Source organism: Astatotilapia calliptera, chromosome 3 (assembly GCF_900246225.1).
Source record: "Astatotilapia calliptera chromosome 3, fAstCal1.2, whole genome shotgun sequence".
Classification (NCBI taxonomy): Eukaryota; Metazoa; Chordata; class Actinopteri; order Cichliformes; family Cichlidae; genus Astatotilapia; species Astatotilapia calliptera.
In genome coordinates, this window is record NC_039304.1 from 14,342,248 (window position 1) to 14,369,162 (window position 26,915).

The window sequence follows — 26,915 nt, forward strand, 5'->3', positions numbered from 1 at the left end:
TCTTGCAGAGGGATGCAGCAGTCTCAAAATTGCAAAGCTTCTGAAGCGTGATCATCGAACAATCAAGCGTTTCATTCAAAATAGTCAACAGGGTCGCAAGAAGCGTGTGGAAAAACCAAGGCGCAAAATAACTGCCCATGAACTGAGAAAAGTCAAGCGTGCAGCTGCCAAGATGCCACTTGCCACCAGTTTGGCCATATTTCAGAGCTGCAACATCACTGGAGTGCCCAAAAGCACAAGGTGTGCAATACTCAGAGACATGGCCAAGGTAAGAAAGGCTGAAAGACGACCGCCACTGAACAAGACACACAAGCTGAAACGTCAAGACTGGGCCAAGAAATATCTCAAGACTGCTTTTTCTAAGGTTTTATGGACTGATGAAATGAGAGTGAGTCTTGATGGGCCCGTGGCTGGATTGGTAAAGGGCAGAGAGCTCCAGTCCGACTCAGACGCCAGCAAGGTGGAGGTGGAGTACTGGTTTGGGCTGGTATCATCAAAGAGGAGCTTGTGGGGCCTTTTCGGGTTGAGGATGGAGTCAAGCTCAACTCCCAGTCCTACTGCCAGTTTCTGGAAGACACCTTCTTCAAGCAGTGGTACAGGAAGAAGTCTGCATCCTTCAAGAAAAACATGATTTTCATGCAGGACAATGCTCCATCACACGCGTCCAAGTACTCCACAGCGTGGCTGGCAAGAAAGGGTATAAAAGAAGAAAAACTAATGACATGGCCTCCTTGTTCACCTGATCTGAACCCCATTGAGAACCTGTGGTCCATCATCAAATGTGAGATTTACAAGGAGGGAAAACAGTACACCTCTCTGAACAGTGTCTGGGAGGCTGTGGTTGCTGTTGCACGCAATGTTGATGGTGAACAGATCAAAACACTGACAGAATCCATGGATGGCAGGCTTTTGAGTGTCCTTGCAAAGAAAGGTGGCTATATTGGTCGCTGATTTGTTTTTGTTTTGTTTTTGAATGTCAGAAATGTATATTTGTGAATGTGGAGATGTTATATTGGTTTCACTGGTAAAAATAAATAATTGAAATGGGTATATATTTGTTTTTTGTTAAGTTTCCTAATAATTATGCACAGTAATAGTCACCTGCACACACAGATATCCCCCTAAAATAGCTAAAACTAAAAACTACTTCCAAAAACATTCAGCTTTGATATTAATGAGTTTTTTGGGTTCATTGAGAACATGGTTGTTGTTCAATAATAAAATTATTCCTCAAAAATACAACTTGCCTAATAATTCTGCACTCCCTGTATATGTTCCTGATAGGTTTATAGTCCCTTGCTTGTCTATAATCTCAGGAGGTCTGTCTGCGGACCTGTGCAGGCGGAGGCCGACACAGTCCTATTTTATGTCCCTCAGTTTCTCAGTCAGATCATCAAGTCTCTTTAAAAACACTAAGATGGTGACAGTCACAATCCTAAGCTCAACATGAACATGAAACTAAAAGAGTTTAAAACTAAAGGGTCACGGTAGCTGTGTCCATCTTTTATATACAGCCTGTGATAGTAGACAGAATGTAAATTCTAATGATTTTCTTTGTGTGCTCCATATATTTTTAAAGCCAACGTAGTCTACATCACCTCAGAATCAAACTTTATATTTAGCCCCATGGACAAAGTTTAATATCCACTTTCTTTTGCCCTGGTAGACCCCTAATAGCTCGCCAGTCAACTTTTTCTATGCTGTGTCCTCTTCAATCACAGGGCCACAACCTCCACTGACGTCGTGGTGTCCATCTGCGTTATCTTTGCCATGTCCTTCATCCCTGCCAGCTTTGTCCTCTTCCTAATCCAAGAGAGGGTGAACAAAGCCAAGCATCTGCAATTTGTCAGTGGAGTAAACCCAGCTGTCTACTGGTTGGCCAATTTTGCCTGGGACATGGTAAGTACCAGCTTTATCTGACAGCTGTGTCTGCGCCTCAAATATTCTCTCTTTCTGAAGCTTCGGCTCTGTTACCTGACCCATTAAAGCCAGGTAAATACTGTGTAATATATGCTATAATGTGATTCACCCCAGCAGTTTTCGCCTGCTTTATTTTATACTACCCTTGTAATATACTACTTTGGGCCTTTTTTTGCCCACCTAAGGCTAAATGTAAAAATATCCATCCACTGTAATTGACAATGTAGCTTTGACACTGCTGGCTACTGGGAAAAGCTTCACCTGAGACAGTTATTGGCTGAGGCGTAATTATCGACAGCAGCTGCCCCTGCTGGTTATGCTCAACAGGCTTACCGGCAGTTTCCCCGAGGCATAATGGAAGTAAACATTTCATCAGGTACCTTTGGTAAAGAAATTGCATCAGGACACTCATCATTATGGTGGATAAATGCTGTCTGGGTGGAAGACAAATGCACCTAAGGAGCCTGTCTAATGATTCTTGCCCGAAGCTCCCCGCATTACCATGCACGCTCTATCAACAATAAGGATATTACAGTGAATCTAGTCTGAAAGCTCTTTAATATTTCAGTCTAAACTTTTTCTGTAATAAACATGTATCATTGTAACCTGATACATTGTATGTCTATTATCTGCAGTATTCCATTTATTCGCCAGGGGGGATATTAATCCGAAGGGTGATTATATAATAATAGCATCATCAGTTATGTTTGTTTACTTCTGTAGGGGGAAAAAAAGTCGGCTAGTAAAAAGCGTGCTGTCTGGTTTGATTTGAAGTTGAATGGATTTAAACAATCGTTGGATAAATATTAGTCTTAGATCAAAATTTTATAGAGCCATTGTACATGCATCCAATTCAGCGTGTCACTGAGCGACCGCTTGCTTCAAACACACGAGAATCAGATGGCTGTTATTCACTGGATTAATTAGAAAACTAAAGCCGGATACATTCGCTAATTAAAAAGTCATCTACACATTTTATAATTACACGGTCTTTCAGTTGGCGTAAAAAAAAAAAGTCATAACGCTTTAATGGAGTCGTAACCACCCTAAAGAGTGACTTTTTTAAGCCTGTGCTTTATTTTGACGTGTGTGTTTGTGTTTACAGTGTAACTACATCGTCCCCTGCTTCATCGTGATTGTGATCTTCCTCGCCTTCCAACAAAAAGCCTATGTTTCCCCTCCTAACCTGCCGGCTTTGATCCTCTTGCTTATTTTTTATGGGTGAGTAAATGACATATTTCAGAGTAGCTCAGAGAATTATGGCGTGCCCAGATTTCTGGGATGGGCTGTCTTTTAATATTCATTGATTGACTTCTGAACACTTCAGGTATCCACAATAGAAAGCTGTCATAGTAGTGCAGGTATTGGCTGAAATGTAAGTTCTTGGTACGCACTGTAATATTTTGTTGCCCTACCTTTAGCTCCGATGACGGCACGTTAGAGGTTTGCCGTGACAACGTAAAGGGATTAAGATCTCAGTGGGGTTAAGGTGAGGTCTCCGCTGTGGTGGTCGATCCATCTGTGAAAAGGACGTTTTACTTTCACTGAACCCATCTTTCACAATTTGAGCCCGATAAATCCTGGCATTATCATCTTGGAACATGTCCACGCCGTCGGAAAGAAGAAGAAATTCATTAATGGAGAAACTCTGGTCGATCAGTAAATGCAGGTAGTTAGCTGACTGCGTTTTTGAGGAGATAATGTTGCTGAACCTTGACCAGTTGAAGCAACCTGAGATCAGGCTTTTACTGTAAGCACGAGGCGTGATGATGCATCACTTCACCTGCCTCTCTTCTTAACCTGATGTGCCCGGCACTCAGGAACAGGGTAAATCTGGACTCATCAGACCACATGACTGTTCTCCATCGCTCCACAGTCCAACCTTTAAACATCCCTGGTGAACTGAATTGTTTTTTTCCCCAAGTAGCCAAACTGATAAGTGGTTTTCTTAAGGCCAGACAACTGTTTAGTCCTGATCCCTGGAGTTCTCTTTACATTGTGTGTGTATAAATGCTTTTACTTAGCTGCGAGTTCAACTATTAATTTGACCTCTGATCATGATCAGTCATGATTTTCACATTTCTTCTTTGAGTCCCTTCAGCCTTTTGTACTGTGTTGAATAGTTTAACCCAATTTTAATAGTTTTAGTAAACTTCTGAATTGTGTTGTTTGCTTGATACAGACCATTAAATCTGACCCTTCTGAAACAGAGAACATCTTTTCCACGACCACAGGATGTGTCTTTTTACGTGGTTGTTTAAGAAATGAGAAGCTACTCACTTCAGTCAGTCAGTCAAGGTTAAATAAGCTGTTTCCAGCTGAAACGTGTCATTATATTACATTTTAGAGATCAACCCAGGTAAAAAATACAGGGAGCAACAGACCTGTTCAACTCACACGTGCAACTTTAACACTTGATTAAAGTTTACCTTCAAAGTTTGTGTTGTTATTCATTGTTGAACCAGCCTTTCCACGCTGTAGGAGAACTTTAAAAGTGATCTGGCACTACCTCAGAATCACCAGCTAAGAAGCATTAGCTCACTTCCACGCTGCTTACACTTCCTTTGTTCATTTGAACTATTAAGACTTTCCCAAATGAAGATGACATTTGGCAACTTCCCCTCCCCCATACACTTAATGAAGAGTTTTGACACCTCACGAAATGTCAGTAAATATGTGGTATGATGACCATTTGAACAGGTTCTAGCAGGTAGTAAGCTGTACAGGTAAAGACTACCCTTTTGTTGCATAACCAGTCATTTTGTCCTAAAAGCCGGCTTGAAGTATGACAGAAACCATTCAGTTCAGAAAAAGGGGACAAGGGTTTCTCCTTTTAGGTGTCCGAGGGGTAAATAGTTATCTGCGACAGTGTCAAAAAGCCCCACAAAGCCAGAGTAATCGAAGAACTGACGTTTATGCCACTAATCTTTAATTCATATCTCCAATTCAATCCAGTGCGTTTATTACAACGTATTTTATACATTTTTTGCAATAGTTTGTACTTTGTGTAATACTTATACTACGTCCATTGAAAGATGCACCAGTGCACACAAATAAGTTAGTAATACTAGTCATTGGAAGTGACACACACCAAACCCTAAGCCTAACTATGATCACGTCCTAATCCCCAACCCTGACCCTGACCCTAACCACATCGGTCGGCTTTTTCCACCCTGCAAACCTATGACATCGTAACATTGATGATGATTGGTCACTTGCAATGTTGCAACTGGACCAACATTGGTTTTGATGATCCAGGAAGAACACCACCGCAGGGATATCAGATACAGCTATGGCACATAGTGAAGGAGACATGCTGTGTAGCTTAGCTCGTACAAACAGGTCTGTGTGCTTCTCAGAGTGAGGCTGCAGTCTGTTTCCAAAGATTCCTAATCTAAAAAGAACTGAATCAGAAAGTTACACATACGCCTCTGAAGTAGGTCAAACTGAAACTCCAGCACTTGAGTAAATGTAATGAGATCAAAACGTGTTACTTTCAAATTACATTCAAAGGTCTGGTTATATGACAGGGGTTTGCACCGTGGCACCACAACACCAGTGCCTCACTTGATCTGCTTGTGATACCGAGCTTGAACCGCTGACTGCCGAGCGTGGGCAGCATTCAGTTGGCAGTGCTTTCATGGGTCACTTACTGAAAATGCAAATGATCAGAGGAGGCCATCAAATGGCACAGCTGACCTGGTAATCCGCATTTGTGAATCGAAAATAGCAAGGATTCAGTAGCTGCTAGCATGATATTTGCCGTTATACAAATTGCCCTCGGAGAGTTTAACGAGCATGGATCGCACTGGAGATCACCTTTGTTATTTTAATTTCTATATTTTATATTTTGTAACACTGTTTTACTTTGTTTTGTGTGGTTTTTTTTTTAAGCTGGGCTATCACGCCCATGATGTACCCGTTCTCCTTCATCTTCAGCGTGCCCAGCACAGCTTACGTGGTGCTGACCTGCATCAACCTCTTCATTGGTATTAACAGCAGCGTGGCCACCTTTATCATGGAGCTCTTCGATGATGATGTAAGTGTCACCCTCACCACACGCTCACACGCTCACACACGCATACAGAGTCTGTGCAGACGGAAAAGTAGGAGACACACATGCATGCATGCACATTTTTAACGCGACAGGCGGCACACTTCCTGTGAAACAGCAGGCGCAGACTTTCAGGCTCCATAAAAATGATATTTATGCAGAAGCTATAGCTGCGGATGGCTAATTGACTTGAATCATAGATAAACGCTCAGTGTTTTTCCATTTTTTTCTCCAAAGCAAAGGCTTTCACGCGCGTGGGTGGGGTGTGTGCCCACCTGGTATAACTTTTAATATATTTCCTTTATCCTCTCGAGGATTTTTCAAAGGAATTATTTTGCCTATTCTTTTTAATGTTAAATCGTTTGCTGAGAATTGGGTCTTCAGAGAACTTTGCTCATCCATCTTTCAGCAAGTGTTCATTTTAACTGCAAGCTGCTCCAGTCTCAGTGGAATGAAAAGACAAAGACACCAAAAACGAGCTAAATAAGAAATACAGAGCTCGGTTTGGAGAGAGACAGACTGTCAGTCATTGTACTGTTTTATTAGAATTTAAATCAATTACGTAAAAAAGAAAATATCTGAATACGCAATGTGTGCAAGCAGCCAGGACTCAGACAGAACAACCTCAAGTTTTTTAAACGATTTCTCTACTTTTCTGACATCTTTCTCGTTTGTTCTCTGATCTGAATACGTCCAAACACATTTGCAGCCTTAATTGTTATTTGCACGATTCCCACGCATCGCCCGCTCTCTCATTTGGTTTTTTCCCACCTCACCACGTATTTTTAGCCTCGTGCTGATCAGTCATCCCTTGTCAACAGACACAAGAGCACGGTGCGGTGCCGAGCTGCGTTTGCATCTGACGCTTCATCAGAATGTCTCCCACATCCCCGATCTGCCACTTCAGACGCAGCGTAATGTCGTCTCAAAGACTCTTGCCTCTGCGCGGTCTGCCCCCTCCGACACGCCTGCCTGCGACTTGATCTTCTGGCGCCCGCTCCGTGATGGCATGGGATGTTTCCTGTCTCCTAACGAGGCGGCCTCATTTGCATCGTGATTTCATTATCGCCGACATTCATCATCAATTTGTATTTTTCACGAGCGCGTCTCTCCTCTAAGAAAGTCACTGTGGTCATTTTGTTGTGTCTGCATTCTCTTTATTTATTGATGCGACGTTAGCGGAGCGTATTACTCATAAAGGGCGCCATTCCCGATAATTTAATGGACAGCGCTTTGCCCACGGGCCGGTGTAAAGGGACGGATTTACTGCCCATTTCGCTCGATTGAGGCATTAGGAGCAGCGTGTTTCTCTGAGACTCGATGGGGACGGAGGTCCGAGATAATTCTGCTAATCTGACCCGATTTCGCCGCCGATAAGAGTCTGACGGGTCAACATCAATCAACTCACATGTTACAGCTCTCCAGGTTTCCATGTCTCCCCCAGTTCAGAGCTGATATCTCCCCGGAACAGACTCTTCACAAACTAGCTAGCGCAGATATGACAGTGCCCCGACGTGCTCCAGTTCAACAGAAACGGCAGATCCTGCACATGACAGCTCTATCCAGCCTTCTCCTCTCGCAGCTTCTGCGATTTCAAAGCTGCGCCTCATCACTTTCAGGCTCCTCTGCGGCGGCGGCGGCGATATTTAAACAGTGTCGCTCAAAAGCAAAGCTTCCGGCTTTCAGTCTGTTTTCTCTTTTCAAGCACTGGGTGAATCTAGATCCCTTTTGGGCATAGCACCATTTTTCCAGGGGGAGAAAATGGGAAGAAGGGAAAAAAAATAAGAGTAGCAGAGTGGGAAAGCAGCGCTGCAGTGTTATAGACTTGGTGCCCTAGTTTTGTCTTGAGACCAATGGGAGATTTTCTTTCCCTCAGGACTGTCCAACTCCCTGTGGATTGCATCAATCCCAGCCTGCCTTGTACGCTTGAAGCGCTGTCTGAGTCAATACTTCCACCACGTGCCTCTAAGAGATAACCGCAGGCACCCATAGATTTTTCCAGGATAAATGTATCGGTGTGGCGGCGTGGCCAGGTACCGCTTACCTCATGTAGTGTAATTGGAGTACATTGTTTTAAGTCCAGAAGAATTTATCGACGCTGTGTTTAAAACAGGCAAAGGTTTAATGTAGTCGATTGCTCACGACAGAACTCCTACAGTATCTCAAAACCACAGGAATATCATCTCTTGAAAAATGTCTTCCCCAGCTGTTTGAGCCATACATCCTCTGCTTGTCTGCTTTCATTGTGATTCGCAGCATTATGAATGAAGCCACGCTGTGGGAATAAGCACGTGTAGGGATATGGGTCAGATAAGCACAGCGCAGACAATACCACCTTTAAAAACCATTTGAAAATGATTTATGGGCACATAGCGCAAACACAAGGGGGGAAATTGTCCGGCGTTTTATCTTCTTCGACAAAGAACCTCTTAGATCTCCTTGATGAACACCCAGTCAGGAGGAGATATGTTATTTCATGTATCGATCTCAAATTAGGTCTCGCTGCTTTTTGCATTCCTCTGCCAGATGGATGGGCTGCTCTCTGCCAAGGTCATAGCTGTTGTTTATTTATTTGACTTTCTTATCTCTGTTTAGGCTTAGTGTTGAATGTAAAGAATAGAGGTGCCTTTAGCAAATCCCCCGATGCTTGCATTTGAGTGGTTACATACATTGTGAACATCCTGGGGGATAAAAATATGTTTGCAAACGCCAAGAAAAGAACGTTAGTTTCAACTTTGAGGGTAAACTTGTTTTCTGCTACAGCAAATTGTTGCAGTAAAGTATATCTTTCCTCCATATACTGTCAGTAAAGGCAATCAAGTAATTGGCTAAAGAGAAAATACTAATACGCAAATATAAATTAGTGATTTAAATGATACCATTTAACCATTTTTCTCCTTAGTAAGCAGGGTTCAAGTGTTCAAAAAAATGTAACCAGTAACAAGATGCACCAATTTTTGTTGAATATGCATTGTTATTGCAGCTCTTCTTACCCTCCTGTCCTCAAGCAAATGTATAAGTGTAGATAAAAGAAATGATGAATTGCTGCTGAACATCTAAAGACGTCTAAAGGTTTGCGTCGACATCGTGATCAATGAGACCTTTTCATCACGGTCTTGGATCTGCCCGAGAGAACTAGGCCAGCAAACACTTATTGTAGTGTGTAAGTTTGTAAGTTGGATTGTTGCTCGTCATTTCTTGTTGCGAGAATTATTATACAGTAAAAATCTTAGAGTGTTTTATTACTATTCCATTTTATTTTTATCAATGACAAGGACCTTTCATACAAAGTATCCCCATATAGTCATGGGAAAAAGAAAAGTACACCTATGGTTGTAGATATCCTTTGCGACACATTTTCACTCTGTTGTAGATTCGATTGGAATCTTTGTCCTGCTAAATGATCCAGTTTCAGCCAAGCTTTTGCAGACCGATGGTCTCACATTTGGAAGACATTTGTTTTGCAGTCCTGTGGCTGTAAAACAAGCCCAAATCATCACCCCTCCACCACCGTGCTTCACAGTTTATTCCCCCTCAGTCTCCATTAAGCAGTAATTGGAGAGCCAAACCTCTAAACTCATATAGAAGCAGTGAGGGTGGAGTTTTTGTTAAATGATGAATGGCTGTGTATATGTCATGTTTTGTAGTTCATCCGAGGTTGCATTTGCATGATTTTAAGCCCTGATACATCAAACCTTAGAACTGACACAGAGTGTACTTTCTCTTTAGCATGGCCGCAGATCTTTAGCTATATTTGGAGCTACTGTACACTAGTATCTTTGTCCCCTTTGTGATCAGATTTGTTCCTGGCTCCAATGATCACAGGGATAAGGAGAAGCAGTGAAAGCAAGAGTGCAAAAGCTAGATAGGATCAGTAATACATCTGTCTGCTGAATATGGAAGCAGCATGTGGTTAGCTTAGTATGAAGGCAGGAAGGAGCTAGCTTGAGGACGCCTGTAAGTTACTAAAGCAAGGCAGATATACAGCAGCAGCACCATATGTATTCTTAATGTGCACAGGCTAAATGTGCCCCCACACCTCCTTGGGAGAAAACAAAGTCTTGTCAACAGTTTTATTTATTTATTTATTTTCTTTGTCTGCCTTTCCCCCTCGATCACGGTCTCACTCCCCACCTGCTAATATCTGACAGAGTATGTTGTCTTATTTAAAAAGTGTCATGTTTTACTTGCATTTACACAATAAGCTGACATCCAGTAAAAGTGCAGACTGAAATATCTTTAAATCTGGCTTTTTATTAAGGCTGGCAGACTCATAAGGCCTCACACTCGCATTGTAACTGCCAATTGAAAGCTTAGTCACTGAAACTAATTTCACAGAGCTGTTACACGCATGCATGAATAAATTCTGTGACAATAATGGCCATCATTTGGAAATCTTGCACACAGCTTTAACAAATCGCACCTCTGCTGCCGCCCCACCCAATCTCGCAGGCTCGCCCAGAAAACAGAAATGATGAATTTGTAGTCTCTATCCATGTATGCAAGAGCTTTGAAGACTATGCAGCAATAGAGCACTATGCATAATGCATGAACTCGGTTGTGAAGCCACAGTAATATGTTGCCCTTTTGCTCTGCCTTCTCCTGTTTTACCCCCTCTCCTGTACTTCCTTCCTCGCTTGTGCCAGTCCGTTACAGCCTGGTCCGCTGTGTCTTAATTGAATTAATTGTTGCTTTTGTACTTTATTAAGCTGTCAGTGTTCTAACCACCGGCAGGTCAACTGTGGAGAGAAAGGAACTGTACAATTTGAGAAAGGAAAAAAAGTTGTTTTGTGGAAATACGCTGTCAAGATAAGACTTTATTTCTGCCTATGCCTTGTGAAACACTGAAACAATATGCTTTGGGTTTGTGTTTCTGTCTTTTTGTTGTTGTGGTGGTATGCTTTATCAGAAGAACCAAAAGAAGACAGAGTACCTGTGCTTTTCTTCCTCCCACCTGTGACTCTTTGGTGTCTGGGTGTTTCCTTTAGCTTTAGTTATGATTTTAAGGATGAGCATCTGCTTCCCTGAGCATCAACTCATCTGTTTGTGTTTGCACATACTGAGCTCTACTGTACGTGCTCCTCCCCAGAGATCACACGGTACGTTCCCTTACGTCTCCTAAATTCCAGCATCGAGAAGGTAGATGAACCTTGATGCACCGAGTTCCCTCGGCATGCTATTTGGTGCACCGCAATACACCCGCGCTCAGCGTGCAAGCACAGCGCAGGATGTTTGCTAATTATGTGCACTTCCATCAGGGAGCTTCAAGCTATTTTCCAAAGCTCTCACTCTGGCTCTGCTGATTCAGGCCTAGAATTGTCAACATATTGAGCTTGTAACTGTGCAATTCCCAGTCAGGGTTTAAATATCCAAAACGTCCTCGTGCCACTAATGTGTATCCTGTGTGTCTGTGTGCATTTTTCTCAACAGAATATCACCCACATCAACAACATAGTGAAGCAGGTGCTGCTGATATTCCCACACTTCTGTCTGGGCAGAGGGCTGATTGACATGGCCAAGAACCAGGCAACGGCCACACTCTTCAGCAACTTTGGTGAGAGGATGATATCATAGTATGGAATACAGAAAGGACTAAACTGTTTCACACAGTAGTGCTAGATTTTAAGATGTGAAATGGGTTCGTGTGTTTTTGGACAGTGACACCACAGTGGTCAATGAAGATGTGATTGAAGGCCAGACGTTCAGGTTTAATTCAAGGGGTTCGGCAAAGGTACTGCATTAACAGTTCGGGAATCATATTTTTATGCAGTCCCTGATTTTTAGCGGCTTAAATTTCATTGTCTTGTGAGGCCTTTTCCCTAGAACTCTAATATGAGGTCCAAAGGGACATAGATGTAAATAAGGGAGGCCATCATTAGGCTGAAACCCCCCCAAAATCCAGCAGAAACACCACAAGGCCCGAAAGACCACAGAAGAAAGTGGATGATCTTTCCATAGTTAAGAAAATTCCCTTCACAAGATCCAGCTAAGTTGAGACCACTCTCAACGAGCTAGGTATGCAATCGTCAAAGTCTACAATCAAGATGCAAACCACTGGTTACACTCGATTGATTGATTAATTAATTGGGGGAAAAAATCCTTTGGACAAATGAAAACAAAATGAATGCGAATGAGGATAATGCGAAGAGAAAACAATAAAGAGAGGAAAGAGCAGCTGACGAGCCGTAGCATACTGTATCATCTGTTAAACGTGGAGGGAACACATGGGCTGAAGTGCACAGGGCTGTACTCTCTGCTCAGATTCAGCCAAATGCTGCAAAACTGCTTCTCAGTGCAAATGGACCAAAACCAACCCGAGAGTTTCACACAGAACAAATGGGATGTTCTTAAGTAGAAAAGTCATTCACTGGATCCCAACCCAACAGAGCATACTGTTTTAGTTACTGAAGGTAAACGTGAATGCAGCAAAGAGCTGCAAACCAGCAGCAACTGAAGGCGGCTGCAGTAAAGGCCTTAGCAGAGCTTCTCAAGGGAGGACACACAGCATGAGTTTGAGACTCAGTATGGAAAGCATTTTCATTGAAATATTAAAAAAAATCTTTATATTTGAAAAGATGCTAGCTTGTACAATTAATTTTGAGGCTCTGAAAATGGGGGATTATGTCTAAAAATGACAGTTAACATAAATTTTTTGCAAAACCCACCAAATTAAATCTGAAAGCCGGCGCTTCAATCACATCTTATTTGATTTAAAATCCACTGTGATGGCGTACGGAGGCAAAATGACAGAAATTTTGTCCAAGTTAGTGCAAAGTACCCGTAGATTACATCCGGTTAGATTCATTTGGCTCTAAATGGATGTCATCTAAGGGTACTTTGCATAGTAAGCTCAATACTTTACAGCATTTCAGCGAGAGAGAGAAAAAGCATCAGTCTCCTCTTTGGGAAACGCTTGGCAGACATTCCTTTTTAACGGGATAAAATCTGAACCAGACTCAGGTCGGGGCAGCTGTCTTGCCTCCACATGTTGGGGTGAGAGGAGAGCAGAGTGAGAAAAGATGAGTGTTGGAGAAATAACAGGCAATAAACACTGGGCAGGTTGGTAGGGCCAATAACCGCAGATCAGAAACACGAAGACCGTATCTGCAGAAAGGTGAAGGAGAGGGAGCACAGGGAGGGGGAAAAAGACCACAACAGAATAAAAACACAAGTTAGTGACATGTACAGGTAATGCATGGGCAGAGAAAGCTAGCTCAGCGTGTAAAGCGGATTAGCAAAAAAAGAAGAAGAAAAAAAGAGCGCTGGTATATTTATAAAACCCTTTAAAACATGCTTATCTCACCCAGGTGCCTCAAAGTGCCACCGATTTTACCAGACTCGGTTTCCTCTCACTCAGCAGTCAGCTGCAGCACCTAATTTATCACAGCGGACCGCTTGTATAAATTTCCATCCTGCTCTCCTATACTTTGTGCCTCTTAAAATATTTAGAGCAACTTGCGCCGCAGATTTCTTCCATTTTACTTGCAAACCTCGCCGTTGTCTTTTAGTAAACAACAACAAACGCAACTGCACCGCGTGCTGCTCTGAAAACAGCCAGAATAAATGTTCTGTGGATCTTTGCAACGAAACATTTGCATAACCCGTTTCTGCATCACAGTCGCCCACCACACTGCTCTGTTCTCTGTTACACTGGCAAATGACTGGAGCCTTTAAGTTATTGGAATACCATAAAATATTGCTAGAAATGTACACGCCATCCAAAAATATAATAATAATAGCCCACAAAGGAGCATTTATATGGCCCTGTGTCTCGTATTCCACCCGTTTCTCCACTGATACGATGCTATTTCGTTCTAAACGTTAGTTCTCCAATATTTGACCAGAAACGCACCTCCCTAGTGTCCACTACAGCTGCACACTCTGCATGAGTTAAATTTAGACAGGATAGGGAAAAAAACAGTGTAATGGTGTTTGTGGAGGTGGAGCCGGTATTGAGGAGGTCATCAAGAAGCAAAGAGGCACATGCAAGAGGAAAAAGGGGTCTTATCTGTGGAGAGATGGAGCAGGAAATAGCGGTTTGAGGAATCATTTGCGGCGGCGGTTGGAGAGAAGGAAGAGAAAAGCAATCACAACTTAAAAAGGCTAGTGTGGAAAGGGGCTATTTACCCGAGAATGAGACTGAAAGCTCTTTTCGTTTTTCTTGTCTCCTTTGCACCCCCCACCCCCGCCCCACCCTTGGCCTAAAGGGCTGTAGAAGCCGTGAGGGAGAGGGAAAGAGAGCAGATATGATAATGGTTAGAGTGCTGGGCTGTCAACGGTTTACTTTACTTGCATGTTCATTAGCCAAAAAATACAAATATGGCTTCAACATGAAAAGTACAGGATGTCAGCAATTTCTTCCCATGACATAGGTGACAGCATTTATTTTTTTTATTATTATGCAAAGGCTAAGTGGCTTTTTAAACTGCCGCCTTTCACCAACAAATGCGTCTCAGCAACACCAGCGTCTGACAAAGACACATTTGGCTGTCCGTGAACGAAAACACATCTGCTTATTTCCCTTTTGTTTTGACAGCGTGTCCGTTAACTCATCCTCGGGGCTCGCTGTTAAGGGTTGGAAGTTACTGTGACGTGACACGTGGAAATAATCTGTGTAATTACCTGCTTTTCTCCTGTGTGCGTCTGCTAATTTTCTTATCAGGGGAGGACCGTTTCAAGAACCCGCTGAGCTGGGAAATGGTGGGCAAGAACCTTTGTGCCATGTCCATCCAGGGAATTGTCATGTTTGCCGTTACAATCCTCATCCAGTATAAATTCTTCTGCAAACCAAGGTGACTGTAAGAAACTTTAAAACAAAAAAACAAAAAGAAAAAAACAACTCTTCCTTGTGTTTTGTCAGATAAACAAATCCTCTCCTGTTCGCAGCTGTTAGGATTAGTAATACGCTCTATATTGACTTTATATGAAACATCTGTTGCTCTGCAAATGTGTTTTACCAAATTCAAACCAATTATGTCTTTCTTTCTTTTTTTCCACTCTTTTTTTGTAGTGTTTTGTACTCTAAAAGCGAGGTTGCCATAGGAACTAATGCCCGTGGCTTCATCTATTTATGAAAATTGCAGAGATTGTTTCATTGAGCTTAAACTTTGACCAACATAATTTGTCACACGAGTTCGTGTTAATTTTAATGAAGGGTATTATGCCAACTGTGTTTGACTCTCTCTGCTAGACTTATTTCAGGGAAGTGGCTGCCTGCGGAGGAAGAGGATATCGATGTTGCCAGGGAACGAAGGCGGGTGTATGAAGGCGAAGCCCGGAGCGACCTTCTGAGGATCTGTGACCTCACTAAGGTATCCAGCTTTGGTGCTTTATACATTTTCAGTGAGGTTTTTTCCATTCTGTTCTTGCTCGTACTTGATTTAATTTTGTTCCATCGCCTCTTTGTAAAAAGTGTAATTGTGTTTAAGCCTCATCTTACCAACTGGGGCCTGTATTTTTTTTTCTTTTTGTAATATCTGAGTTTTTTTTTTTTTTAAATTGTTCCAATATTTTATCACTTTTGTCAGTCAGTTTGTTCCCCACAAATTTACCCTGCCATGGAGGTTATGTTTTCAGTGTTTGCATGTCATTATTCTGCCTGAAAACATGATAACTCGAAAGGTTTTGAATGAATTCTGATAAAACTTTGTAGGGGTGGAGAGTGGGGTCGTTTTAACAGCCCATTCAAATTTGCCCGACATCCACCGATGTCTTCAAGGTCAACTTAACAATTTATTGGTAGAAAATTAACAAAACGCCTTAAAAATGAGAAACTATGAGTCTTACAAGTGTGCTGTGTTAACCTATAGAAAGTCATGTATAAAGATTCAAAAGTCACGTCACCTGTGACCTCTGATCCTTCCTTCAAGGTCAAAAGATTAATTTGAAGGTCACAGTGGCAATAATGCTTGATCGAGCTATTGAAAACTGTTTCTTACTGCCATTGTTGCATTGACAACATGCAGGCATACAGGGAATGAGGACCAATGACCTCTTTTTCAAAGTCAAATAAGGTCAAAATGTCTTTTATCTTTAAACCTGCTTAAAATCCTCTTGCCTTGTAAAGGTAACGTTTAGTAAATATGATGTCACATTTGAGATGCAGCTGGATCTACTGTATCTGAGAAAGTTGACCTCTGCCACTGATTCTGTTCATAATATTTATGGACAGAATATCTAGGCGCAGCCAAGAAACTCTAGGTGGAGGGCGAAGAGTTTGGGTATCTTGTCTCTGCTTTTTACAGATGATGTGTTTCTTTTGGCTTCATCGAACCGTGATCTCCAGCAGCCTGCACTGAGGCTGTTTGCAGCCAAGAGTGAAGCAGGTGGGATGAGAATTAGCAACTCTAAGTTCAGGGCCGTGGTTCTTAGCTGGAAAAGAGTAGAGTGGCCGCTCTGGGTCAGGAATGAGTTGCTGCCCCAAGTGATGGAGTTTGTCTTGTGCTTTGTTCGTGAGTGGGGAGAGTGGTGTGGGAGATTGGCAGACAGACTGGTGCCGTCTTGGCAGTGATGCTGATATTGTACTGGCCTGTTTTGGTGAAGAGTGAGCTAACCGTGACGGTGAAGCTGTCAATTTACCAATGAAGCTTCATTCCTACCCTCACCTGTGGCCGTGGGCTCTGAGTAGTGACCGAATGAATGAGATCGTGGATTTCAGCAGCGGAAGCAAGTTTCCTCGGGAGGGCATCTGGGCTCGGCCTTACAGGAGCTCGGTCATTCAGAGCAGAGCCGCTACTCCTCTGCATGAAAAGGATCCAGTTGAGATGGTTTAGCCATCTGACCAGGATGCCTCCTGGGAACCTCCTAGGTGAGGTGTTACAGGCTTGTAACGCAGACCCAGGACCTGCTGGAGAGATTAGATCTCTGGAGTTGCTAGTTTTGTGTTTCAATTATTTTATATTGGGGTCAAAATGAGCTTGGTTGGTTTTACAATAACAGGGTACTCATGAAGATTGTACTTGGGATATTGAGTGCAAAGATTTGAACTGAAATGTTGAATAATAAACTCTCAGAATAATAATAATGATCTCTCTTTTTCCTTATATGTCATTAATTGCATAACTAATAATACTCAAAGAAGAAATTTGGTTTGATGATGGACCTTCATCCTGTAACCTCTCACCTTTTCTTGCAACCTGATAAATTCACCCTGCCCTCTGCATGTCCTCGGCTTCTTATTTTATGACTTACTGCTATAGATTATGTTAATGTTTACTTTTTTATATGTGGAAAATTGTGTAGTCCACCTACAATACTTTTTGCAACACTCAATACCTATATTTCTGAATCATTATGCATCATTGTACTCAAATACTTTAGTTCACCTGAATATGTGGACGTGTGTGGGCGAAGTTTACTCCCTTCATGTGCTCGAGCAATATTCTTTTCCAGGCCAAATGGGAAAGACAGGTTGGTAGCCTGCAGCTGTGCGCTATCACAAACATCATAAGTGGGCACAAGAACCAAACAAGATTACACTTTTAGAGGTGGAAAGGGTGTGCGCTCCTATGTAGCTCTGGCCCTCCTTCCCTCGGTGTGTGTGAGACTGAGCATACTGTGGCGGTGCGAGCCTCAACACCACCAAGATTAACGTCTCATCCACTGGCAGATGTTCCCTCCCTGCGGGCAGCGTGGCAGCAGGAAGTGTCACCACAGCAGCCTGCTTTGCAGCTCCAGTGCCGACAGCTGGACGATCTAACAGCCTTTTGCTTCTTACCACCTCTCTTCGCTCCTTTACTCCCTCGGTCTGCTCATTCTCACCATACTTAATCTCTCACTCGTTGCTCACGAAACACAGTTGTGCGCCACACTCCCTAGGGTAATTACTGAACAAAACAGTTGGATGGGTAATGTATTACAAATCATCTTCAAAGGCAAAAAAGTTGGGCCGGGTTGTAGGAATGCTAGTTGTTCAGCTAAGAGTTGTAGAGCTAACGTCTTTAAAGTTCTTAAAATCATTGTTGCAAATGTGCCTTTCAAACAGTATGAAAGTATTCACTCGGTTTGGCTGAAATAGTCTGCTGTCGACAAGCACTTCAGTTATTACTCATGTGCACGTTCGCAGTTGACAGCACGTCTACGAGATGAGACACAGTGGCCCATCGCCACACAAACACAGCGGAGCATTGGCAGAAGGCATCAGGATTCTTCCTGCAGTGCCCTCATTGACTCCCTCCACAGCTGTGCCCCATCCATTGGGGGGGTGTAGATAATAAAATGATCAATGAGCACATGGCTTTGGTGGCCATGTGCCACAGGCTGGGTCCTGTCATAAATCTGAGCATGCCTCTGAAGCGATCGACAGGCCATCAATCATCTGTCAGATACCTGCTCCTCCCCTTCCTTATCCTGCTGCACTAAACAGGAGCGTTTTGCTATGCGCCCCACCTGGTAGCCTCCACTTAGCTGCTGCATTAGCGTCGACACCATAATCGATGGAAGTGTGTCCGTCTGTGAGCATTTTCCAGGCCCAGTGCTGTCAGTTTAACCTTCCAGTCACTCACTGAGATGACAGGGAAAGTTTCAAGGAACCTTGTGACAGCTGTTTGGATTAAGGAGAATGAGTGATGAGTGGCACCTTGGCATACTACAAGTGTGCTAATGTGCTAATGTGTATTGAGGGCATTTAAGTCGTTCAAATGAGGCTCCTTTGGCAAGAGCTCTTGGTTTTACATTTAGAGAGGGCGTACATTTGTCTACAAAAACATTTATACATAGATTCAACTGTTCATTAGCCTAAAACCTATTTACCCATTTTTGAGTGATTACCAGACTCGACTTAAGTGATTTTGAGGTTTTTCAGCTTTTTTCCAAAAAGTATATTTTCTGGCAGTTTTCCCTTTCTTAAATTTCATCTTAAAAGGCAAACTAGAGCCTGCTTGTGACTCCATTTGCATCGTGTTAATAATTTAAATTTTTTAGACTCACACCAGTTAATCAGGCATGGCAGTAACTCAGTGCCTTTAAGTCTGTGTAGGTTCTCAGTCATCCAGGTCATTGTAGTCTAAGGCAGTGTTTCCCAACCTTTAGAATAGAATAGAATAGAATAGAATAGCTTTTTATTGTCACTGTTACAGGAACAATGAAAGGCAGTTTGGCATTTCTCCATGTGTGTGAAGTCCACAATAGCTTAAGTATTTACACAATAACAGACAAATTGTACATTTACACAAGAAAGATATGTACAAGTTATATATACACCTGCAAACATACACGCACATACATACATATATGCATCCGTACATACATACACATACATATTTCCACATACATGCTTACATCTATATACATACACATACATGCCATCTAACTAGCAGGTGCATTGAGAGTGTGATCAGTGATATTGCACATTGAGTGGGGGGGGGGGGGGGGGGGCCTTCATCGGTGTAGGAATTTTCTCCAGGACCCAGGTCAGATTGACTATTGTTTCTTTTCAAATATTTATCTATCAAATATTTATCGCTGCGTTGTCTTCTTCGTCTTTATCATCTCTAGTGGAAGAGAATGTCATTATTCAGCCTGTTACTCAAGCTGATCGCTTAGAGTACTAATCAGGTGGAACCAGATAATCTTCCACAGCACACCTGATCATTTCTCACGGCACACCTATGTGCCGCAGCACAGTGGTTGGGAAACACTGGTCTAAGGAGCTTGGAAAGTAAGCGACTGGACTTCTTTAAGTTACTTGAAGAATTTCACCTCTCATCCGAGAAGCTTCTTCAGTTCTAAAACCAAATGGTGCAGAGTCCCAGGTATTTAAACCCTAGTGGGAGCTGTCCGTTAGGAGAGTCAATGACCCACTATTGGTCATGTGCCTCATCACATAAGACAAGGTGTGAAAAATGGCGTGGGTCATTATCATCATTATTTCAAGTAAAACCATGGTGAGACCTTACCTCACCCTATCACGTGACTTATTGAGACCACCTGACACAAGATGTTAGGGGGTTGAGGCGCAGGGAAGGGATCTTTTTAGGCCTCTTTTACTCCTCTTACAAACCAAGCTCATTACCCTCAGTACCTTTAGGCATGTTGGCGTGGTGAAGACAACCAGCTGAAGTTTCAACATAAGCACGAGAATGGGCAAGAAATGCACTGAGGCTACAATTCACCAAAATTGGACTATAGGAGATTGGAAAAATGTTGTGTAATGGTGTGGGGGATATTTTCTTGGCATGCTTTGGGTCTCTTAGTACCAGTTAAGCATTGTTTAAATGTCGCAGTCAACCTGAATGTTCTTGCTGACCATGTCCAGTGGCGGTCCTAGCCTGTTTAGCGCCCTGGGCGAACACTCCCTCTGCTGCCCCCCGTTTCTCGTTTCGCCTCCTCTACTTTTCTCTTTTTTCTAAACTGAGCACCTGATGGCTTTGAACTTTTTTGTCCATCTTCCATTGGTTTTAATTTTGCACTGCAGTATGAACACCCATCCCCCAACCCGAGGATCACCACAACATAACCTAACAGACCTACACCTTAGTTCACAGATTGACCCTGTCTAAGGTGTATTTCTGGGATTTCACACAACCCAGGATTCAAATCATGAATACATAATGGGCTTGGATTTACAACATTATGAATGAAATGTGCTCTATTTGGAAGCAGCCGCCCCCCTCCCCTTTCGACGGGTTGTGTGTGAGACTTTAAATCATCAAACTGTAAATTTTAAATTGTTATTGCTCCCTTTACCCCGAGTCCTAAAGTGTATATTTATTTTCTTACTCTTCTTATATTTATTGTTTGTTTACTTGCACTGCTGTAACTGGAGCCTCGCCGTCTCGTCTCTCTATATACTGGACTGTATGTAGCGGACATGACAATAAAGTTTACTTTGACTTCAGCAGCGAGCAGGTGCACCGAGGGCTCTCGCGCTCACTTTATAGAATTTCGAAAAAACATCGGCGCAAATTATAAGTCTGTATCATGATGTCTGGTGTTTTCGTGTTTGTTGGTTTGATTTTATTTTGTTTTATTTTGCAAGTTGGTTATTAGATGCTGCTCCAGCCAGCCAGAGAATCCCCCGCCAAGCAGCAGGCGCACCTCGCAAACGGAGGGCGCCCTTACTCCCAGAAAATGGGCGATAGAAAACCGATCGGTGCCTATGCTATTCCCAATATACGCTGGCATGACGTCGGGGCAGCATGAGTACGAGCAATTTATTTATTTTTTTAACCGATGCCCATGATGCCGCCCCCCACCACGATGCTGCCCCGGGCAACCGCCCGTGTCGCCTGTATCAAAAACCGCTACTGACCAGGTCCATCCCTTTACAAGCCTGTACCATCTTGTGATGGCTGCTTCCAGCAGGATAAAAACCATTTACCAAAGTTCAAATCATCTCAAACTGGCTTCTTAATGAGTTCACTGTCATTTCCAGAAGTTTGTACTTGTTCAAGACGTGAAGAGTGGTGAGATCGAAGGGTACACGTTCTTTTAACAGGGCTGTGAAGGTAAAAGGTGTCAAAAAATGTGAACCTTTGCACTGTGAGTCATGATCTGCAGTACTGTTTAAAAAAGAAAAAGGACCGTAAGTGTACATGGTTTAGCCGGAAATGCAGCATTTGAAACTCAAGACTTGAGATGTTAAAACCTAAATCTGTATTTTAGCTTTTTAGGTGCCGACATCCTATTTTCAAAGCCGTCTCATCTGATTAGATGTCGGTCTGCTTATCATGACAGCTGCAGCGGTACTCGAGCCAGAGGGGAATTATCCTTTAATTGCCTTCCTCCATACATATATCTCTCGCTTTGATGTAGCTTTAGCACCTAAAACTATCACTGAAAGGTAGTATATGTAATCCAGATTGATAAATATTGAGTGCAGCTGCCAGATGGTGCTGGAAAAATGATGGATCTGTGCTACTCCTGCTTTTATCAGATGCTTTTGATGTGCCAACTGTGTAATAAATGTAATGTCATTGTTTGTCAGACTTAAATGGCAGACTGAAATTCGCATTTACTTCGGATACAAAGTTTTAAAATACCAAGAAATGTAACATTCATACTAACAAAAATTTAGCAACACGTTTTTGTTCCAGTGCAGCTCTCCAATACGAGAACATAACCATGCACAACACTCACAGAGAAGTCTTTTTTCAGCTTTTATGAAACCAAAACAGACACTCTTAACTCAAAAGGGCACAGTGCTGTCCTTGATTTTGAATGCTAAATATCTTAAACTGTCACACTCTCCAGTAAGAACAAAGGCCTTGTCTTGTCTTTCCACATGAGAACAAAGCAACACTGATTCCAAGTCACATTGAAAGCATACACAACCCATATGTAGCCTTCAAAGTAGAAGGGCACCAAAATAAATGCTTAATTTTGTTGGATGTTCATGATTTTTGTTTAGAATTTAACAAAACATTTTCATTTGAAGTAGATGTTTCTATATTTTGCATTTGTCAGAAAAAAGATGAAAGTAAATCTATGGGAAGCCACCTTTTTATTGAAAGTGTAACCACACAGCCTCGACATGATGCTGACTCTTGTTGAAGATATGATTCTAGTTCTGATTGGAACTTGTGTGGTCAATCAAATGGTCTGTCTTGGTTTGGACAGGCATTGATTGCGATGAGATGTTAAACATTAAATATATATTAAATATACTGGTTATTTTTTTCCTCCCCATACAGCAACAACAATATCTTAAAGCAGGATAACGCCAAAAAAAGTCTCCTCTGCCTACCCAATTATAATCAAATATTCCACCTACAATTAAAGCTAAAATATGTTAGTTTAGTGAAGCTAACAGACAAACAAAGCAATTATATGGCAAATATAATAGAACAATGCATATCTAAAACACTATATATTACCTTTAGGCATTGGTGGAGTCCTCAGCATAGCATAAAGGAGGTTTAACTTGCCAGAGCTTATATCTAAACCATATGTTAGTTTCAGCAAGTATGCCACCAAAAAATAATACTAAAGTAAGATCACAGCCTATCTAAGATGTTCATATCTATCACTTTACCCACTGGTTTATCTTCATGTCTCACATTTGACATTTTTCTGTTGCTAACGATTCTGCTGGCTAGCTTGGTTAGCCATTCAGTGTTATACTAAGTGGGACACTAATTTTGGCTAGCATAAACAGGCTTAGAAATGTAAATGGTAAATGGCCTGTATTTGTATAGTGCTTTTACTAGTCCCTAAGGACCCCAAAGCGCTTTACACAACCAGTCATCCACCCATTCACACACACATTAACACACTGGTGATGGCAAGCTACATTGTAGCCTCAGCCACCCTGGGGCGCACTGACAGAGGCGAGGCTGCCGGACACTGGCGCCACCGGGCCCTCTGACCACCACCAGTAGGCAATGGGTGAAGTGTCTTGCCCAAGGACAGAACGACCGAGACTGTCCAAGCCAATTACAAGGCGAACTCCGAACTCTTCAGCCACGATCACGATTCAAATGTACTCACTTGAAAAATTGAAGAACAAGTTCCTTTTTGTCTAGATCCAGTAAACCCTGAAAAACATGCTTCCCACCTGTGGCTGAAAACAAGCCATACTTTTAGGTCTTAATAATTTAAACATTAAAAATGTAGCAGTTCTCTATCCACTGTCTCTCGACACTATTAAATATTTCTTAGCTACAGAAGTATAGAGATAATCTCTTTACTCATTGAAGCCAATTTCTAATATAATATGTTTTCTGCTCTTATTTGTTTGCTTGTTTGTTTGTTTTTTTGACTGGACCATATTTAGACAAGAAGAGAGTTTTAATGATACCGCTGGCTAGCTTGGTTAGCATGTCAGTGTTTTCTAAAGGGGAAGCTAATTTGGCTAGCACAAACAGGCTTAAATGACATACTCACCAGTGTTGCCAACTCAGCGACTTTGTCGCTATATTTAGCGAGTTTTCAGACCCCCCTAGCGACTTTTTTTCTAAAAAGCGACAAATCTGGCGACTTTTTCTGGTGTTATTGGAGACTTATTTATGACGACTTTTTGACGTGAAAGCGGGTATCACTTTTACTCTCAACAAGCAGCGGGTGCTGCCGTGGGCACCTCGCCTGTTCCAAAGCGCTCACGGGCGGAGGATAGTCCTCCCCCAGCTGCTATCAGGGCAGAAGACGTTCACACCTGTGCGTCCAAACTGCAAATGAATCGCGCATGAGCGAAGCCGCTGCTTTCGCACTGACTGTACCGCAGTCAGTTTTTCTTTTACTGTTATGCTGTTTTGTGGATCACAAGGTTTAAAACTACTTATAAACACACACACACACAAAGTAACTCCACCAGAGTGCCTATTTCGGGTCACTTTTGCCGGTCCAAGCCCGGATAAAGGAGCAAGGTTGGAATTGTGACATTAAAAAGAACAATAATTGCTAAAATAAATTTAATTTGTAGTTCTAAATAAATTCTAAATGCATTTAGGACGTTTTTTACTCACTTTGTCTCTTCCACGATGTTATTTCTCTCTCCAACAACGTAGGTTACAATTATATTAGCATGACCAATTATGCAAATTAGCGACTTCTTGCAACTTTTAGGACAGCCAATAGCGATTTTCCTTAATCAGGAGTTGGCAACACTGATACTCACTTTAGAAACTGAACAACAGGTTCATTATTGTCTACAACCAGTGAACCTGAAAAAAAGGTCTCCGCCTGTAACTCTAACTGGTAACTCAGCTAACCACCCCCAAAGGAAAATATACTTTTAGGTCTTAATAATTAAACAGTAAAAATATATCAGTGTTCACTACTTATTCAGCGTTTCGCTATCTCTTCACACTCTTAATTATTCCTTACCTTTACTCATAGACCTCTGGTTATAATATAACCATGTGTTCTCAATTTGTTTGAAAAAAAAGAGAAAGAAACCAAATTAAGCAAAATTGTTTTTAGGTACAGAAAGCAACCAAAAAGGGTCTGCTGAAGGCTAATTTGCTGACTTTATCTAGCAAAAATTTAATTTGTATTATTTTTTTAATGTGAATTATTAGTTCAAATATATTTTGTGGTTTGGGAATTTTTTTCAGATTTTGAAAGTTTGAGAACAACTGCCTTACAGTTTTTACTAACCAGCAAATTATCTGTATTTCTTTTGTAAAGCTGCTGTAAATCTGTATCATTAGTTTGCTCTCAAGTTTTCATTTTTGGGGAATAAGCCTCAAGTGGCCATTTGAAGAACTGCAGATTTTTACACCTTGACATCAGTTTTGTTTTTCAATCGAGGATGTTGTTGTATGAGCTAAATGTAATTTCACAATTAAGATTCAACCCAAGAACTCCTTGATGCAAGCAGCCGTTCTCCAAAAATGATGAGGTCGTTTAATCTTCCATTTAATTGACAATTTGTGTTGAGCGGTCTTATTAAACTGGGTTTAAGACTTCTTTAACAGAAAAGATGGCGTGCTTTTTCACCAAGGTCGTCACACTGTATTTCGAGGCCAGTGAATGTGGCCGAATGCGCTGTCCATGCATAAAATAAAATGCTGGTCATCTAGTGACAGTGTGTTGATGGTTATTGAGGTTGCTAAAGTGGTACTCAAAGTCAAGACAGATTTGCTCATGAATGCTGTCACTGCAGCCACAAATACTCATTTTTATGTCCTCTCCCTCTCTCCTCTGCGCAAGTGTCTAACTTTTTTTTTAATAGCTTTTCCCATCTGGCTCACTCTAAATGTTGCAAATTATCCCTTCTTGTTAAAATTTGTTTCCTTCGCGTTCTCTCACACTCTCTCTCTCTTTTTTCCACCTGCTTCTTCCATCTCACTTCCTCCCTGCTGCTCTGGCCTATCGCTCCATATTTTCTCATGCCATCCTCTTTGCTATCTTTCTCACTGTCTGCTTCCCACACTCCCATTGCCTCCCACCTTCTCGCCTTCTTTCTCTCCTTTCCTCTTGCTGGTTGGTTGATTCATTTTATTGTCTGCTCCCTGCAGGTATACCCTCGGAAGAGCACCCCCGCTGTGGACAGGCTATGTGTGGGCGTTCCTGCCGCAGAGGTGAGCCAGATGCTGCTGTATCACACAAGCACCTTCTCAAGTAGATTGTCTGTTTGCACTTCTCCGTGTTGTGGGGCTTTTTTTTAACAATCGTACTTTTGATTACTTCGCAAAAATCAGTTTCTGCAGAAAATAAAATATGAATGACATGAATTGTCCGACAGTACTGACTCACGAGAGCACGAGGGCATTGAGTTGGGCGATTGCACTGACAGTGCGAGTGTATTTCTTGACAGTTTGAGAGTGTTTGGCTCAGTGTTTTCTCAGAGTCAAATCAAAATATCTTCCACTCTTCTCAAAGAAGACATTAGTAGGAACAGTGATCTCCTTATCAGGCTTGTTTGTGTAGTCATACTACAGCTAAGCATGTCTCTACTAAAGATACAAGCAGGAAAGAAATGGGTGTTGTGTAGCAGCAGCATGTGGACTCAGTGATTGTTGAGTTCTGTGCACTTGGCAGGAGGAAACCAAACAGGCCAACGCCACGGAGGGAACTGGACAACTTATCTGTGTAAAACTCATTATATCATGTGGGATATCACACACACACACACTCACTGTCACACGCAGCGTAGCACTAGAAGCTTGATTTAAACATAATCTCAAATGCTGACAGGCTTTCGTGCTCGGCGGGCTTTCCGCTAGTATCCTATCCTCCCTTCCAATGTTGACTCAAAGCCCAATGTAAATGCCAGTGGAATATTGTGATTCACGGGGCTCTGCTGATCACACACTGCATTTCCATGCATTATTTACATCAAGCTTAGCTCTCTGTGCATTTGCAAGCACAGGTCACAAACAAGCAGGGATCAATGAATGACAGAAATCAAATATTTATGTCCGAGCCAGAGCACCTAAGGCGGGTCACATGACCGCGGGGCTCTGCGGGGACAACTTCCTGCCACATGCCCTCTAGAGGGAAGTAAAATCAGCAGCATCAGGAAATAAAAAACAGAGAGAGAGAGGGTGGTGTTTGTTGT

General features: G+C 42.2%; 1 protein-coding gene across 2 annotated transcripts in view; it reads left to right on the plus strand.

Annotated features, from left to right (window-relative positions):
- LOC113018657 (ATP-binding cassette sub-family A member 1) overlaps positions 1-26,915 on the plus strand; it is a 183,481-nt gene that overhangs the window by 129,900 nt on the left and 26,666 nt on the right. For both annotated transcript variants that reach the window (XM_026161949.1, XM_026161950.1), the window contains 7 exons: positions 1,722-1,899; positions 3,026-3,141; positions 5,815-5,959; positions 11,405-11,528; positions 14,637-14,766; positions 15,165-15,285; positions 25,873-25,935. In XM_026161949.1, coding sequence (XP_026017734.1) covers positions 1,722-1,899; positions 3,026-3,141; positions 5,815-5,959; positions 11,405-11,528; positions 14,637-14,766; positions 15,165-15,285; positions 25,873-25,935 — 877 coding nt within the window. The remainder of the gene's footprint in view (positions 1-1,721; positions 1,900-3,025; positions 3,142-5,814; positions 5,960-11,404; positions 11,529-14,636; positions 14,767-15,164; positions 15,286-25,872; positions 25,936-26,915) is intronic.